This window comes from Aulonocara sp. 'chitande type north' Nkhata Bay, linkage group LG16 (assembly GCF_057382095.1).
Source record: "Aulonocara sp. 'chitande type north' Nkhata Bay isolate Kocher_YH1m ecotype deep benthic linkage group LG16, A_spYH_male_GT1.1, whole genome shotgun sequence".
In the NCBI taxonomy this organism is placed as follows: domain Eukaryota; kingdom Metazoa; phylum Chordata; class Actinopteri; order Cichliformes; family Cichlidae; genus Aulonocara; species Aulonocara sp. 'chitande type north' Nkhata Bay.
Window position 1 is genome coordinate 29,013,199 of NC_141359.1, and position 18,249 is coordinate 29,031,447.

Consider the following 18,249-nt stretch of genomic DNA (forward strand, 5'->3'; position numbering starts at 1 on the left):
ATTTGGAGTTGTGGTTGCTCGTTTTCCTTTTGTTTGCTTTGTTCATTTGTCTCTTTTAATTCTATTTTTTTTTTTTTATACTTTTTCAACATGTTCAAAATAAAGATTCAATCAATCAATAATGATTCACATTGCTTTTGACATGAACGATCAGTTTGATGCAAAAAAGTTGTTGCAAAAGGTTTAAGCTTGGCTGAGGTGAGAAAGCTGTCATAATGAAAAAGCAGCTGTGACCTTGCAATGGAAATGGATAAATGATGATGCACATAAAGTGCTCCAATCTGCAGAGCTTCTATTCTAACTGCCCTTCCTCCAACTAATGTGTTTAACTGGCACTTCTTTACTGATTTCAATGATGAGCCAACCCACTGAAGAATTAGTCTATAAAACTGTATTTTATGTTCTGATAATCTTCTGGCTTCATCTGCATTCAGTAGCTATTCAATATCCCATTAACTTCTATTAAATGATTAAACCAAACTATTTCTTCTACCAGCATTTCTTTTTATATAAATACTTTGGGAGAGAACTACAGTATATACACACACATGCAAGTGTCAATGCATCAGATGTATTGACACTTAACATACAAAACTGCCTTTATACCCTCATTTTTAATTTCCAGATATATATGCTTACAATAGCATAACTTTAAAAAGTGAACAGTTTCAGCTTAAGTCTACTTTGCTAGATCGGACTGTTTAGTTTTACCAGTTCTAGTATCTGCTGCTACAGCTTGCTTTAAAGCTCACTGGATTTTATTCATAAAGCACAATATCCAGATTACCTTAAATACAATTTAAGGTTTTAGGAAAGTAAAATCTTAGGGGGGGATATATCAGGTTAAAAGCAGAGATTAGGTAAGACTCTCCATCAGCTTTGACATTCACAGATGACATAAGGGTAGGGAGCAGATGGAAAAAGTGGAGGTATACGCTGGGGAAAGAAAAAAAAAAAAAAAAAGATGGCTCAGTTGAAGCAAGAGGTGGGGAAGGCGTTTAAATACCTAGTGTCAATGACAATGCAACAGGTAAAGAGTACAGGCAGGATGTAGTGGGTGAAGATGAGTGTCAAGGGTGATCTGTGAAAGAATGGCAACAAAGGTGAAAGGGAAGGTTTGCAAGATGATAGACACCCCTGCTATGATGTGTGGTTTGGAGGGAGTGACAAAAGGGAGGCAGAGCTGAAGATCTTAAGATTTTCACTGGGAGCGCCGAATAGAGACAGGATTTAAAATGAGACTATTCAGATTAAACAGTCTGGAGATAAAGTTTCCAATTTGGAGACAAGCCTTAGCTTTGTTTCTGAGACCTTTTCAGCTTCTTTATGGTCCTTACTAGTGGCATGCAGGGCACCTTTTGTTCTTTCTAAGAAACTTGATGAAATTTCCTGTCATACAGATTAATGTCCAAAACAAGGACATTAGTTTAAATATCTAGAGTCAAACCTTTGATTATGCAATCAGAAATGCGACGCTGTAGTCATGCTGAAGAATTTATTTTGAAATTTCATGGGAAAAGTGAAAACACAGGAAAGGGATGTGATTCCCCCCCCAGGAGTGAGGCTTCACTCCTGGTACAGCATCCATTTTTCTTCATCTTATGCCTTTTTGTGTCCCAGCACCGCATCATAGATCTTCCCAGTGAGGCAGTGCCGGATGTTGGTGAATCCGGCAGCAGTCAACAGGGCAGCATACTGAACATCTGTCCTCTCTCTGCCCTCCGTCTGCACCAGCATGTTCAGGGAGTAAAGCTGAGCTGTAAGCGGGCCAGAACCATCCTCACTGAGCAGCGCCTCCACCACCAGCACAGCACCTCCTATAGCAGGGATAAAAATACCTGCTTCAGTTCTTTCCCCCCTTTTAAATAAAGTGTCCTGGCAAAGCTTGGAGACAGGTTTGCAAAACCAAAAAACAAAATAACCACACACACGTTAAACCAATCGATCCAATGTGATGATCCCTACTAGGTGTTGCTACATCAGGCCACCTTTCAGATGATGATTATGGTTAATGACTGGCATAAGCCAAATCTGAGCCCAGGTCTGCTTTTAAACCCCACTTCCTTCTGTAAGCTGGCACTGTGACACTATTCACCATCCCGACTTTCTCATTTTTCTTTTGCTGCCCTCTCTGCTCTGTGATAGAGTTGGCTGCTTTGTGTCTGACTTTGATCAGAGTCAGAAGGACAGATTTCTCTGGGATCAGCTGCATTGTGGGATACAATCTGCTCTCATTTCAAGCAGATGAGAAAAAAAAAAAAAAAAAAAGGCGCTCATCCCTTTCACACTCAGATATGCTCAGACCTGGTTTGCAGGCTTTATAGATTCTCTGGAGTAGCTCTACGCAGCGTTCGTCTGTCCAGTCATGGAGGATTCTTGCCAGAATATAGAGTTCAGCTTCTGGTAGAGAGTCTTTGAAGAAGTCCCCTGAGAAAGAAAGAAAAAACACATCCATCCATATGAACATTTTAAAACTCCCTCCATTGAATTCCTAAGACACAGCTGCATTTCAGTCATCCAGTTCTGATGAATAGATTATGTGAATGGGAGTTCTAGGCTCTGAATTTAACCCTATAAGTCAATGCTAAAGTGGAAAGGATTCTCCTGAACACGTGAGCCATATGCATCTAGACATGCAGCAGAAATGTAAACAGAGCGGCCATGATTAAAAGTGTACATTTGATACGTGTTGGTGGAACGAGCATGTCAAGTTAGTGACTCAAACTAGGCAGAGTGCTTCCCTTTGATTTAATTATTCCATGTAATTAATAATTCTGTTGACAAGCCTTCAAGTAGTAAGACATGATTCGTTTAGTGGTTTACATTCTCAAACCTAATTACTACTAAAGGATTATGTCCGTTATAAAATGCATGCAACCTAAAAATTACTAGAGCATATCTCCAGCTGCTGTCTTGTGCTGATAGTTATCAGGGAAAAATTATTTTCCTGCCAACAGCACCGTTTCTGTAATATCAGTGTGCAAGCAGTAACTATTTTTTTTCTATGCCCATTGTAAGAGTGTCGGCATATTTGCAAGTTATGAAATAAAGCACACTGAGGCCAACACTCCTAAAAAGGCCATGTCACAGCTTCCATTGTGCTCAACACCATGATGGCTAGGAAAACAGCAGGAAGCAGTTTTGTGTCTGGGTTTAAGATTGGCATCTGCTGCAAACCTGCGCTCTGCCTTACAATAGCTGCTGTGCTGAAGGTAACAATATACATTAAAAAAGGAAGCAGGAAGTAAAAAAATATTATTATTATTATTATTATTATTATTATTCTACCCAATGTTTTCCAGCATGCCACACAAACTCTGGGAGAATGGCAGACTCATTTGATGACATCAAAATTCTCATTCTGCTTGTTTTGAGATCAGTGATTTTAAGACATTTTGCAGTAATGACAGGCATTATCCTGTCTTCCTTCTCTCTCCCCCCCAAACGCTTCGCCGCAGGCATCGGCCCCTCCCTGAGCCTGGTTCTGCCAGAGGTTTCTTCCTGTTAAAAGGGAGTTTTCCCTTCTCACTGTCACCAAAGTGCTTGCTCATAGGGGTCATATGATTTGGGGGGGTTCCTCTGCATTATTGTAGAGTCTACCTTATAATATAAAGCACCTTGAGGCGACTGTTGTTGTGATTTGGCGCTGTATAAATAAAATTGAATCCTGCTTTGGATCAGTGGTTCAGACTGATGTCATGTGTATGAGATATTTGCTTGACACCCTTTGGGCCCTTTAGTACCAACTAAGCATCACTGAAACACCACAGCCTCCCATGTGTACCCAACAAAGTAGCCAGTGAGTGTATATTTAGAGTTGGCCGACATGGATACCGAGCTGGATATTATGCAGGTGAAGTCAACTTGCTGAAAAACAACCAAATGTCTGCTTTTGTTTACCTTCAACTATTTTCTAAAAAAAAAAAAAAAAAAAAAAAAAAAAAAATAAAAAGCTGAAGAATTCGTTTTCGCAAAAGTCACTCAAACAGAATCATGAAAAAATATTCAAATTAGAATCCATGTTTTGTGAACAAGGAAACATGTCAACTAGAAAAATGAAATAGTTCACTGATGTCTTTTGGGTAAGAACTGAAGAAAAGTTTTATCTACACAAAACCCTCATTGCCATTTCATTGGGATGGTCACATAGCTCCTGTCTTTAATTTCCATAACCTTAGTATCAGCCAGTTTTGTTGACAACCCCTTGCTCTGTTTATGTAATTTGCATATTTAGATCTTATCAAAATGCAGCAGAACTGAGATAATGAGTCCTTTTAAAACCACATGTAAACACAAGAGCTCAGAGTGTATCCAAATGTAGACTGCTTGTCAATAACATGTGAATTATGTTATAGACACCAGTCTATTGAGAAGAAAAGGGAAAGAAAAACATAACAGAAACACATGTTATATTGAGACTTATTCCTGCATCCATCAGGGGTTTTGCCAAGTAATAATGGTGTTACCTTCATGAAAGCTTATCCTCTGGTCATCCTCCTTGATAAAGTGTTCCTTGGACATGTGCACCACCTTGGGAAGGTCAAAGATTGTCACAGTGCATTCTGGGTAGGCTGACGTGCAGTGCTTGGCTAATGCCCCACTGCAGCCTGGAGAGGGAGAATTACCATTAGTTGCAGCACAATGAATGCAGTCTTCATTAAAAGGACTGCATCACTCAAAAGTGCAGTCATACAAGCGGAACAGATGCTTTCAGGTAGAATCTGGTTATTTGCATGATTTGTATGCGGTGGCTTTGGGAATATGGTTCAGCTAACATTCATGCCAATAAAGCAGAGCAGAACAAATTACTTGATTTGACTAATCAGTTTTAGTCTGATTAGACTTCTGAATATCAACCTTTATGCTGGAATTCATTTGAAATCATTTTTCGCTATGAAAGCTGCCTGTTCTCTCAAGCAACAGTCAGTGCACAAATTCCACAGCAGTTCATTTCATCATTGAAGTCTCTTTAGACTGGATAAACAAATGTTTCAAGTGCATAGAGGATTACTTTGTTTTCCACTTTGGTGACGGTCCAACTTTTCCTTTAGTGCCATTAGTAGGTCAAACCCTTCCACCAGTGAGGATATGATGAGCAAGCAAATTTTTAGATCAGCTAAACATGAGCATGCAGGCATCCTCGGTGTGCATTTTAACATGACATTAGCATTTAGGAGTTCAAAAGAAGCCATTAGTGTTCCTCTGAGAACCTTGACTGAAAATCAGACTTTATGAGATGGGAAGAGGCTTTGAATTGAGGAAATGAACAAATGTGCACATGGGTGGAAACAATGACTAAATGTGAAAATATGAATCCTTCAACTTCAGGCTTTGGCAGCATCATTACCATCAATTATGCCTCATAAAGCAAACTGAATTTAAAAATTCAGAGTGACCGATATGGAAAGATTGATTGGGCAAGAGAAAGTTAGACTGTATGAATGAGACAGAGTGAGACAGTGAGGTAGAATACAGGATCAAAGGATTTCACTTTACACAAACCTACAAAGGCAATCAGACTCCGGCTGGTGTTTGTGGGCATATATGCCAAACCATCTAGCCCTGTAGAGCCTTCCTCCTAGTGTGAGCTGTTGCTGCTATATTGTATTCTTAGACAGCTTTCTATAGCCCCTACAAACACCCACCTAATACCATATTTGGCTCACATCAAACAGGGGTCAGTAGAGGAGAAAAATCAAAGAGCAACAAGGGGAAGCAAAACCCAAACACAATATGCTGTTGGAGTCCTCCCCAGCTGACCCGACTGTCTCAGTTTGTTAATGAAATCCTTTGATGACGGTTTCAGATTATAGCAATGCAACAGTTATTGCTGCATTTTAAACTAGTCAATGTCATGAGTGCAAGTTTCCTGAATTTTTATCCACATGGTCATTTAAATAAAAATCATAAAGAATTAGGATTTTATTCTCATGGAGTTTTGTTCATTGGACAGTTTAAATCCAAACTCATTCTGGTTTGCACCCCAGCAGTATTGTGTCAGCTGGATATTGTTGACTACATCTGCATCCAATGCAGTCACAGAAGGGGCAACTTTATTTTGCACATACCTCACAATGGGGAGTACTGCTCAGCCTGTGAACAGTCAAGTAATGCCTCTGTTGCTCTGGAGCAGCTTTCAGAACAAGCTTCAGCATAATTACATTTTTCCTTTATAAACCAGAAGGTCTTTTTCAAGCTGGGGAATGGAGCTGAAGAGGATTTCCTTTGGGGAAGGCCTAATACACCCCAGAGAGATGCATATTGACGAGTGTGCAGATTGAAGTGGCGCCATGCTAGGGGTTGGAGGTAAGGATATATTGGCCTTAAGATGCAAATATTTGACCGCCTGTCATTTGGAGTTGCCTCAAATTTATGGATGAACCAATTTAATTTCAGGAAAGTCATCAGAATGACACTGCTGCTTTAAGTGGCATTTCCTTAATACTTTGAGATTTTGTTTGCAGTCTAACATTAAAACACCCTGTCCATATTCTGATGTCTTAAAATGCATTTGCAGAGAAACAAATTGATTAACATGAAAGTAGCTTGAAAGGTTTCAGTTTGCTTGTTATGCAGTTACCATTGATCAAAAGGAAACAATTAGTTTTTTGTAGGCGTTTACCTAGGAGTCAAATTTAGTTACGTCTAATAGACCAAATGAACCTCATTCACTTTGAATGTTGTCAGGGTTTGGGACACAGCTCACATGTCGTTTATAGTGAAGACATGTGACTTAACATTCATATCCCCACAGCAGAGTAGAAAATGATGTTTTCCCCACAAAGATTTGGCTACTTTTGAATGTCCTGTCTACAATCAGAGCCAGCACTACCAAACCAGTTTCAGATCAGCACAAATGCCCAAATGTATACATGCAAACCAATTCCCACAATTGGGCTAATTTGTCAGCCCAATGAATTTGATTTAGTTAACTTGGCCACATATAAAGATGAAAATATAACTTGCTTTCTTTTTTGCTGCGACTACCTCCTGATATGTTTCATACATTAGTGGCATAGCCTAGAAGCAGACATTTCAACAGCTGTAAACTGCAAACACTAACAAGCTATGGTGGGCTTGTTTTTGTTCCTTTCCTAGTTTTGTCATAATTTTCATTACTGTTTATAATAGTGTTTCTTAAAACCTTATTCTGCAAGTCTCTCATTAGAGAGATTCCCTTGGGGGGGATATATAGAGAGATGTCTTGCCTAGATGGCAGTTTACATTTTAGAGGTTTAACAGTGGTTGTAACCTTTAAGTTGATCATCCATTTTAAACAAAAACATGCCTTTTAAATTGCCATTAAATGTCACATTAAAATCAATGTAAATAAACCCAGGGAAGGCTCTTTCCAGAGATGTGCACACAGTGGTTTGTAATCCAAACCAAATCAACTAGTTGACAGAGTGCTGGACAGAAAGAGCTCCTGAGCAGCAGGTGTGCACAGACACAACAGATGCTGTGTGAGACTGTCTAGATGGGATGCTGCAGTCGTGCCCTTGAGGCTCCTACTATTTCCCCAAGCACACACTTTTCAGGGATGCAGCATCATGCATAAGCATGAACATACAAGCCCATACTGAGAAAGCCACAGAGGGGTGGGTAAAACACTGTACACATGTAGGGTTCCATGTGGGAGAAGTTGTTCTTTTATTGGCTTCACAGCACCCCTATGTGGTCAGTAGTGGTGCTACAATGCAGCCACCTGTGGTACAGCGATAGTCAAAGTAGATGCTGCATCTGTTCTCAGTTTAGTAGTTCACCCAGTTTGTACAGCGCAGATTCTCTTAAACATGAATACTGGACTTTCAGGGATAAGCATCAACATTTTAATGCAAGCACCACATTGTCAGTGGGCAGAGCCACCTGAATTCAATTGGTGCATTGTAATATCACCCAGTACAAGTACAGAGCTGAGAATACACTGACCTCCTAGCTCAGCTTGATTCACATGATGGCAACAGACTCAATATCTCAGACAAAAGCCTTTTCCAGCTTTTATTCATAGTATTTTTAGGATAGAAGAAAACTCCTGTGACTACCCTTTTATTTGTTCCTCCATGCTTCTTTTTGATCTGTTCCATTGTTGGTTGGCTTTCCTGCATAGCTTTACAAGCTCTGTTCTTATTGTGTTTGTTCAGTATTTCTCTCCCTCAAAGTTTATTCATTGTGCCATTTGCTCTCCTTGTAAAGCATTTTGTAAGAAACCTGCTATTCAAAAGACACTATGAATAAATCTGACTTAAAGCAGTACACGCAGAACAGTGAAGAAAGCTTCCTTTCAAGTATCCAAAGACAGGTGACTGCTGTGAGCAGCGTCTAGTTTCACATATATTTTTTAAAAAAAAAAGGCACACAAGCTGTTCAGTTCAACAGTTGTTACAATTGTATTTACTGGCTTATGCCCAATTCTAGTTTGTGGGGAACTTCTTGTGATAGGGGTAATAGGATATACATTTGTCATGCGTTTCCATACCTGTAGAATCAAGTTAAATACAATCCACCAAAATGTTAGATGGTGTGTAAAGTGTAAAAATATTTGTTCCAGTCTTGTCTGGAATGAGATTCTAGCTGCCTAACCCTGGAAATCTGCATTTTGTTTAATGAGTCAAGTGTTTTGGTAGGCACTGCACTGATGTTGTAATAGATTGAAAATGTGGTCTGGCATCATCTTACTGAAATGTAGAAGGCCTTCCCTGAAAGACCTCTTAAGGAGCGCATCTGCTTTTCAGCACAGATTCTCATTTTCCAGATTTGGAAGTTACCAATAGTACAGATACTAATCCACCCTCATATCATCACAGATGAAGGCATTTGATAAGAGTGCTGATAAGCCAGATGGTTTCTCTTTCATTCATATTTTTCCAAGGAGAATTACAGATTTTAACAAGTATGACTCAGAAAATGCCAGCAAATAAGCCAAATCAGGCTCTAAGAAATTAAACCACCATCGCAGCTAACAAATACCAAGTTTTGGCCTGTGAGGAGATTAACCCAGATGCTGGTTCTGTTATACTGTAGATGTTCAAAGTCTTGACATTGAGGAATAGTCTGAGATTTTTCCAGTTTGCAAATGTAATTCTTTGCAAAACAGAGTATAAAGGAGCATCCTAGCTGAGCTTCACAGAAGGTGGCCAGTTTTTCAATCTTAACGACCTGTTGCCAATTAACTCATTCCAAGTCTTCTTTCAGCTGCCGAAATTATTCCAATAAATAAATAATGTTTAATACAAACTGAGATCGGGTTGCCTCGAATTCAAGCTGACCTAATATTTTTAAGGAATGACTCTGTTTAAACATCTTTGTTGTTCCCGCAGGTTTTTTCTTCCAGATCCTATCAGATCCAAGACATGGTTACTAAAAGGTAAATGAAGTCTTTGACTCAGAAGGTGTGGGGAGATCAAAGATGCGTACACTGCAAATGTGCGGCTGACCCAGCAGCTGCTCAGTTAAGACAAACTTGGACGGACTTATGGAAATCTGATGAAAACTTACCTCCAAGGTCGCAGATGACTTTGAAGGGGGAAAGGTCAAAGGCTGTGACCACATCCTTACCACAGATGTTCCAGATGGAGTGCATTAACTGCATAAATTTCACCATTTCCTCATCAGACCTACACACACGAGAAACATTGGTAATACTTTCGTCATCTCAATGCATTGTAGGAAAAGTTTCATTTTCTGCAAGCGATCGCCTAAAGGAGGCTTCTTGCTGCCACACACACACACACACACACACAGCCTCTTGTACAAAGTCTTGCCCTGTGGGGACACCATGTTGTGTGCATGCGAGACAGGGTGAGGCAGAACAGAAGAGCCTGTGGTGACTGCTGCTGCTCTGAGGAGTCTCCACCTCATCAACCAGCACTCCACCCTGCCATGAGGGCACTGTGCATACAAACAGCCTCCAGTTTGTAACAGAATTTATCCAAACTTCAGGGTAGCAAAAGCCACTTCCATCTGACGCACAAACCAGCTTCAGACGACACAGTGACCTCAAGAGTAACTTTGAAAGTGAATCATTGTTGCTTCAGACACTGACTGCACTGGATGGGAAAAGATGAATTGACTGTGAGGTCAAACAGCAGACTGTCATCTTCAATTTGAAAACATTTGGGGTATAGAATGATGAATGCCCCCCCAACGACAATCTTCAGTCGTTTTCCTTCATGAGGAATACATTTACTTGAACTCTCATCCCATCTCTAGTTCTATTGAGTAAAATGTGCTTAGCCTGGTTTTCTGTCCTCGTCCACATCATGATATTAGAACTGCATGACGTGTCTTATATTATTCAGCATCCCCCAGTCTCCATCATCTCTGCACTTGCTGGAGACCTAGCTAATGGCTTTCTGTTGCTCCAGCCTCTGCCATCCTGGCTGCAATAGAATAGTTTGAGCAGCAATGTTTAAAATATGATTCACTAAGTGTTGTCATGTTTTCTGACAAACTATTGCAGTGTATTCCTGCACTGACAGCTGATGGGAGACATGCGAGCCATTTTCCATTATACTGGAGCCAGTATAAAGTACAATCACACAGGTTCAGAACTGGTTACTCCAGCATGCATATCTTTGGACTCTGGGAGGAAGCCAGAATCCCCAGACAGCACATGCAGATTCCACACAGGACTCCAGCAAGCTAGTCTGCATTTTAGAGCCCAGACAATATACTGATGGGGCACATATTTTCAATTTGCAGATCTACTGTAGTGGCATTTATCATGGCAGCAAAATTAAAGTTCAAAAGGCAAACTGATGCCTTATGAATTATGCTTCATAGTTTGTTCACCAGCACAACTTTCCTGCTGGTAACATTCATGTTTGGAGCCACAACCAACCCAAGTCAGTGAGAGCATTACAAGTAATCCATGATTTTGTGACAATCTCAATCTTATTAAGGACTCAAATAACCAAGTTAGAGAAATCAGTTTTGCTCAGTGCTTCAACATCTGTATTTCCTGTCAATTTCATGCAGAAGCACAAATTCAGCCAGTGATCGTTTCCTTTTATATGCAATCCTCAAATAGACAAGAAATTTGATTCTGAAACCCTCCTAGTCAAATAAAACTCATCTTCAGAGTAAAGTGTTTTACTGTTAAAGGGCATGCGTATCACAGATAGCCAAAGCCAGACCCCCTGTTCGCTCCAAATCATCTGCTTTCTCAAGTATAAGAACTCGAGCTCTAGATGAGACTTTGCTGTAAATTATTCAGGTGCAGTACATGACTGGTTAAATGGCTGTGAGTAAACAGGAGTGACTCATCCAGCCAGTTTTGAATCATCCTGCTCCCTGCTGCAGCACTCCAAGAATGCACTGATTTCAGTGGTTGTTTTCCCCCTTACCAATTTACCCACAGTATTCACAGGGGGAATCAGCTGGGACAAACAACTGCTTCTCCACATTAAACTGTGTGCAGGTGCAGAAAGTCTCTCATGTAGGGCATTTTCATTTACAGTCAATTAACATTCAATTGCAGAGTCATCAGCACAAAGGTGTATTGTTTTACTCTCATATGCTTCATGGTTTTTGCATGCATCCTTGTTAATGAGGTTTATTCAGTTATATCAGCTGCAGTTTCAGAGTACAAAACGCTAAAAACTGCAAGTACAAAGAAAATTTAGCTTTATGATATCTGCTTAATGTGTGCCCAGGTTCACTACACTAAAGACCTCTTTACTTTGGTGCTTTTCAGTCCTATGGAAAATAAACTGTCACAGTTTTGCAAATCATGCCATAAGGATGTTTTATTTATATTTTTATTTATTGCCATTTGTTTCTGGCAGTGATTTACAGTGCACGGCCTCAGGGAGACCGCTCAAAACCTATTAGCAAACCAAGTGTGAATTTTTATTGCATGTGACCCCTGAACACCGCAGATTGGTGAAGCGTTAAAACTGGGCACCAGATACTATAAACACACGAGTCCTAAAGGACAATGGCGGTTGCATTCTCTTTGCCCCAAGCTTCCTCACATCACTGCCTGTCCACTCCCCCTCTGTCTCACACAATACCTGCCTTCAAATGAATTCCAGATAGTTTTTGTAAATAGAAAAAAAGAAAACAAAAAACTGACAGACAGGCTCAAGATGGAGAGACATGGATGGAATGCAAATGTGGTAAAGTGTGCATTTCGTCTGTTTACCACAAAGGGAGCTTCTCACCTGTAGATTGCTTCAAACAGGTCTCCAGAACTGACTCCAAAAGCCTTTTCATACTGGGTTCTTCCCTCTCTGGGATAAGGCAAAGAAAGAATTACTTTATATGACAACCATAACATGCAATTATCTGGTTACATGAGACTTTACTAATCATATTCAACTCCTATGATACGTGAGCATTTCACAGTCAGTTCATAAGATTATATCCCAATTTGGTAAGTGGCACATGCTTCGTTCAGCTCCTGCAAGATCAAATTAGTCATTTTGATCAGTGTCTTTGTCCTTTGGCATCTTCAGTGAATGGTTTTTCACCATTTTAGATGAACTACAGCAACAGTTCATTCAGTCACACTGCCTGAAATATGCTGGCAGCCCACCACCGGATATGAGAATCAAATCAATTTTAGGATTATGTTTTTAAAAAAAAAAAAAAAAACCCACAGGAAATCCAGCCCACAATCTTAAGCTACAGGTCAAAACTTACATTCTCACAGCTCATTGCTAACTCACTTTGGTATGCTTTTATTCTCAAACTAAATCTTAAACTCCAAGCATGTGTCAAAGTTAAATGTTTATAGAAGTACTTTAGTGTGCCGGGCATTGTTCAATTTTCTAACACTATATAAAGCATAGATTAAATCTTTTACATAAAATAGGCAGTTTAATAGAAACTGAAGAGCTTACTGCTGTAAGACTAAAAAGGTAATGATCTAATAAGCAACAAATATCACTAAGTGCTTGACAAGTGGTCTGTCAAGTATTGAGAAAAATCAAATTAGAAAATTGGTTTGGTCATTAAAAAACATTTTGATAAAATTTAAATTGGATGGCAGTTCTCAACCTGGACACTGGATACATTTCTAAGCTTGTGATGTGGTGATGTTCAGTGTACTGACCTGACGGCATCAGTCAGATAGTGCCAGCAGAGGTAGATTGTTTTGGAATGGTAATGGATGGACTGGTAGAGGGACAAAGGACTGGAGCGCGTGAGAAAGAGCCTGGCCTGCTCAGTGTTACTGTAAGACACTGACAGGTGGGAGAAGGGGTGGAGTAAATTACTGAATGAATGCATGCAACCCTTTTACTTCATATTTGAAATGACGTGATATCTGAAGAAGGGGAGGTGAATCTCCAGACAGATAAATTACAATAATCGATCACAAGTGTTAAATTGTGGGCTTGTAAATTCCAATTTTCTTCCACATTCATATTTAAAACTAGTTCAACCTTAAGTGACAATTAGCAATGAGAACTGCTACATGGCTCACTTAAGTTGTATTACTGATGTGTGTCGGCTGACCTTTCCCATCGTCTTGGTGTCTATTGAGAAGCTGCATGCCAGTGCAGGCAGCCAGCAGCCTCTCTGTGCCATCCAGACTCGCACCCACAGCCTGACTGATCTCTGCTGCAGACAGGGAGCGCTCTGAACCCAATAACAGCTCAAACACACCCAGCTCGCAGGATGTGAACAATGTCTAGGTCAGTGAGCAGAGAGAATAGAGATAAATGGAGAGGCAAGTTAATAGAATAAATTGACTTTTAAAGAATGTTATTAATGAACTTCTATTGGGTAAGACTGGGTTCATCTACACAGATTAATATAGATGAAAGTACTTTTGGCCAGTTCCTCTCAGAGCTGCTAAGTCCTGCATGAACTACATAACATATCAGAGACTACTGGTGAAGGGGAAAAAAGGGCACATGCCTGCTGTTTTGAAGTAACATACCAAACATAGGTTATTAATTTTGCTGACATTCTGGCTCACATTATTTCCAGCATTTTTTGGTCCAATTATTCAAACAAGTGTTTGAAGTAAAAGGACTTTCCTTTCAGAACCCTTTAATTTGTTTCTTAAATACTGTAATTTGCCAGTCAACAAGCTTCAGCATGCAGCATCTTTGCACTATATACACGATGGTTTTCGATATCAAGACCTATATAGTTTAATAGATGATGTACTGATTATTATGTTGGAATTTGTGTTACATAATTAACCAATTAGTTAATGCACCACTGAAATGTCAAGTTTACAATCCAACACATGTCTGCATTTGACCTGTATACATATACGATGTACATATGTTACCTTGGAGATCAGGAAGCCTTCGATATACTCCATTATTCTTTTAGGGTACACGTCTGCAGTAGGCGACACCTTAATTGGAACCATTTTCCCACCGTCAGCCATTGCCACAGATCGATCTTCCAGACAAGAGAGAAACGTGCCTTCTCAGTTGTTACACCTGCAAGAGGTTTGCATGAATGGCAGTAAGAAAAGAGGCAGACTAAAACTACACAGCGTGCCCACCCAGCAGCAGCAACGAGTGTTGCAGTGGGCTAAGCTGATTACAGCCAGATAACCTAGATTAGAGCATGGGCTCAGTGTGTCAGACAAAGAAACAACTCTGAAAATACTGCTGCCTTGTTCATTCTCGCTCAGCCACTGCATTCTCATACCAGACCCAGTTTCTACAAAGATTTCATCACCCCAAATCCAATAGTGTGGGATAGCCAGCTCTTTGACAGGACATAAGAGCAAAGTGTGCTGCTTACATTTCATGCATTAGCACTAAAGTGATACTATGTCACCATATATTTCTTAGAAGCACACATTCATTGTAATTTCATTAATCATTCAATCCGTGATGGTCATACTTGCAGCCACACAAATATAAAGCCAGCAACCAAGACTTAATACAACATAACTGAGCCTCCTTAGTTTCTGATACAAACTACACTTTCAAACATATTCAGCACACGTGCGGTTTTGTACCATTTTTTTTTTGTATTTAATGTAATGCACTTTCTATCTGTTGTGCACACATTTGGTTAACTTTATGCTCAACAACGTTAAACTACATCAGACAAAGGGTTTTCTCTTGTTTTACCAGAGCTGTGCCAGGGTCCGCTTGGGTTCTGAGGTCTGCTGGTACCAAACAATATTCTACCTGCCACTGGAGCACTATTACATACAAGAAGCGCTAATTGGGACATACCAAGTGTTGCTACATCATGGGGAGAGGAGTATTTAACTTAAATACGTTGTTGATTTTCTTTGCTTTCTGAATTAGTTATTTTGAATATGGCGATTTTTACATAAATAACTATTAAAAAAGCTTTTGTTTTTGTTTCTTTGTTATTGGATATGTTTTCAGTGTTTGTTCCACTTGATTGCCTAAATTGGCCAGTACCAAAATGATCAATACTTGGTTTGTTTGTTATTTTGTATCCTGGTGCTTCATTAGAGCTTGAGTTTAGTTGACGCTTTTAAGGGTCTAGAACTATACTTGACTTTGGAAAAAGTATTTTATTTGGGGAGTGGAAATAAAGCCCTGTTCCAAAACCTACTACACGACTCACACATGGTGGCAGTGCAGTGATCAGCCACCTTTCTGTTTTTATAACTATAATTTTTCTACTTTTTTTGTTTCTAATATGGCACCAGACGCAGTGGATGAAGATATCAACTAGCTAACATTAAAGGAACTAGCCACAATCATCCGGGCCTTGATGCCACAGCAGGAGGTCAAATTGAAACAAGAGTCTAGGACAAAAACTGTTTTTAAGGCAATTCAGCAGTTTTAGCTCTTACAGAAGAAAGCACAGGCTTGCTCTTCCCAGAGACCACTTCAGCTGATCCAGAACCACAGGAAGTTGTGATCTGGTGGTAAACCACCACCAGGTCCAAGATAAGACACCCTCCACAAAATAAGAGAGCCAGTATTCCCACAGGTCAGTCAAAAAGCTCATGAGCCAAGGTTACAAAAATTTGCAGAAAATACTGAGCCTTCTGTCCTCCTTACCTTTGAGAAAATTAGAGCCTGTAGAAATATGACTGGGTTTCCTGCCTCATTCTTCTGTTGAGGCTGGAGGTGCTGGACTATACAAGGATGCTGATGAGTCAGTTGCTGAATGTTGAGGCTGCAGACGTGACCTTTTCCTGTGGTGCTGGGAGATCTGCCTGTTCTTTATAAGTTGTTAAAAATCAATACAAAGCTTTAATCCTGCTGGCTGTTACTGAGACCAAAGTTAACGGTCAACGTGATCACTTCCCAACTTATCACATCTTACTTATGTTTGATGCTAAGGAATCAGCCTGGAAAGTCTCAGCTGAGGTTGCTCCAGATGTTCCCTCGAGACTTCAGATGCAGCAAAATGAACCAAACTTGTCAGCCATCTTGTTAAGAACTAAAGAGAGACAGTCTGTTGTTGATGCTGAGTGCAGGGAGGAGTTTTCCCCAACAGAGACATCATTAACCATTACCATTGCAGCGGAACAAGAAATGATAGTTATACAAGCAGGGGATATCACACCCACTACACCTGGCTTGTAGCCACAGCCATAGGAAGTGACTGGACAAGGACATGACCACTGCGACCACTAAACATTATTTCAGTCACCCGGGATTGTGCTCAGATGTTGCTGTTTTGTATGACTGGTCCCCATTGTCAGATGCCAAATGCCCCCACCCACCTAACAGATCCTTGAAATGACAACTCTGCTCCTGAATCTGGGTGTGATGGCCACATTTGCAGTCAGAGCCATAATGAGCAACCTATCCCAACAACTGACAGTGTCTGATTTCATGTATCGCACTCTTAGTTATTAAGCTTTGTAAAACACTAGATGTATTTTTAGCACACGTTTAGCTAACTTTTGTATATTAAAAAGTGCGCTCTGATCAGCCAGTTTTTAGACAAAGCTATGGACTTTGTCTTAGATCAGATTTTGTTTCAACATGACTTTGCACCACTGCACAAAGCAAGGTCCATAATGACATGGATGTGTGGAAGAACTTGACTGGCCTGCACAGAGTCCTGACCTCAACCCAAAAGAACACCTTTGGGATGAATTAGAGCAGAGACTCTCACCCCCATTCTCTGCGACCTGCTGGAGCGGGGGGGCTAGGAGGAGGAGTTGGCCATCCGACTGCGGTCTGGAGTGTGGGGCCTCCCTGCTGCTGCGGAGTCGGGGCACGGCTGGCTGCCGGCGGAGCTCACGGGCGCGTCACTGCAACTCCCCCTGGCTTCTGCTCCGCGGCTGCTGAGTGAGCCCTCATCTGGGACTCTCCTCAGCTCTTTCTGGGACAGTGGCGCGGCTGCCCCTCTGTTGGTCTTCCTTGGTCTCTTGTGTTCTGGGGGCCTCTGGATGTCTGGAGTTTTGATCTCCTCCATACCTGCTTCATACCCTGGAGGACGGGGCTGTGGCCCCCCCACACCCTCTAGCAGATCATTACATGAAGGAACCTTTTAAAAAACAAAAAACAAGCGCGTCCATGCTCACAGGTGTACACACGGGTGATCACACCCACAAACTACACCCTTTTTGGCTCCTACCTCAAAGCACACTGTGTTCTGTTGATCTTATGTGCTGCACAATAATGTTTAACATTTAGTATTTACTGTCATATTCCCATATATCATTGTGATGTTGTTTATTCTATTACTCTTGTTCTCTTCTGCTTGTTTTCGTTTTTCTTTCTCAGCAGGTGACCCAGGTGATTGATATATGCATTTTTTTCTCTGCCCGTTCTGTTGGTTTTTGTCTGTCCTTCTCCCCCGTCCCTCTTCTCAGCTGTTTCTCTTTCCCTCTTTCTTTCTCCCCTTCTTTCCTCCAGTAAAGTCTGTCCTGTATTCAGTAAGTGAAAATAAAATAAACAATAAAAGGTGAATCAAATGGACCATTACGGCAAAGCTGGGATGGTCAATTTGGTAAAGTAAATCCGTTGGGCATCTTTCTTTGCCTTTAGACAACAATTCTGATGGCAAAAGAGCCAAACGGGACAGGCAAAAAAAAAAAAAAAAAAAAAAAAAAAAAGAGCAGAGACTGTGAGCCATCCTGGCTGAGTTTGTGTTTAAAGCCATGTCCTCATGCTTAATCTAATTGGTTCCTCAAACAGCCACAAATGTCATAATACCAGCATTGCATGTTTTGTAGGCCTCAGGCTGACTGAACATTTTTTTGTAAATGTAAATATTACATTTTGATGATGAGTAGGAAAAAAGGTAGCAGAATATCCTAAACTTGATTTTAAACCTTCCATTTAAGGTTCACTGTAGTAAGGAAATTGCAGGTTTATCTAGGGA

At 40.5% G+C, this 18,249-nt stretch overlaps 1 protein-coding gene across 1 annotated transcript; it reads right to left on the reverse strand.

Moving 5' to 3' along the window:
* Positions 1-1,511: 1,511 nt before the first annotated feature.
* On the reverse strand, positions 1,512-15,182 carry asmt (acetylserotonin O-methyltransferase). Its single transcript, XM_086266870.1, has 9 exons — positions 15,051-15,182; positions 14,249-14,405; positions 13,462-13,636; positions 13,058-13,187; positions 12,165-12,233; positions 9,496-9,614; positions 4,467-4,607; positions 2,305-2,427; positions 1,512-1,817 (listed from the first exon to the last, which is right to left on the reverse strand). Exons 2-9 carry the CDS (start codon positions 14,348-14,350, stop codon positions 1,600-1,602), a joined length of 1,077 nt encoding a protein of 358 aa, XP_086122996.1. The 5' UTR covers positions 14,351-14,405; positions 15,051-15,182; the 3' UTR covers positions 1,512-1,599.
* Positions 15,183-18,249: the final 3,067 nt, after the last annotated feature.

What these genes read in the sequence shown, in the direction of transcription:
- asmt (XM_086266870.1), bottom strand. Translation starts at nt 14,350, where the DNA reads ATGGCTGACGGTGGGAAAATGGTTCCAATTAAGGTGTCGCCTACTGCA. An exon ending in GAGGATAAGCTTTCATGAAG is followed by an intron (nt 2,428 to 4,466) that starts GTAACACCATTA and finishes TTTCTTTCTCAG; the next exon opens with GGGACTTCTTCAAAGACTCT. An exon ending in CTATAAAGCCTGCAAACCAG is followed by an intron (nt 1,818 to 2,304) that starts GTCTGAGCATAT and finishes TCCCTGCTATAG; the next exon opens with GAGGTGCTGTGCTGGTGGTG.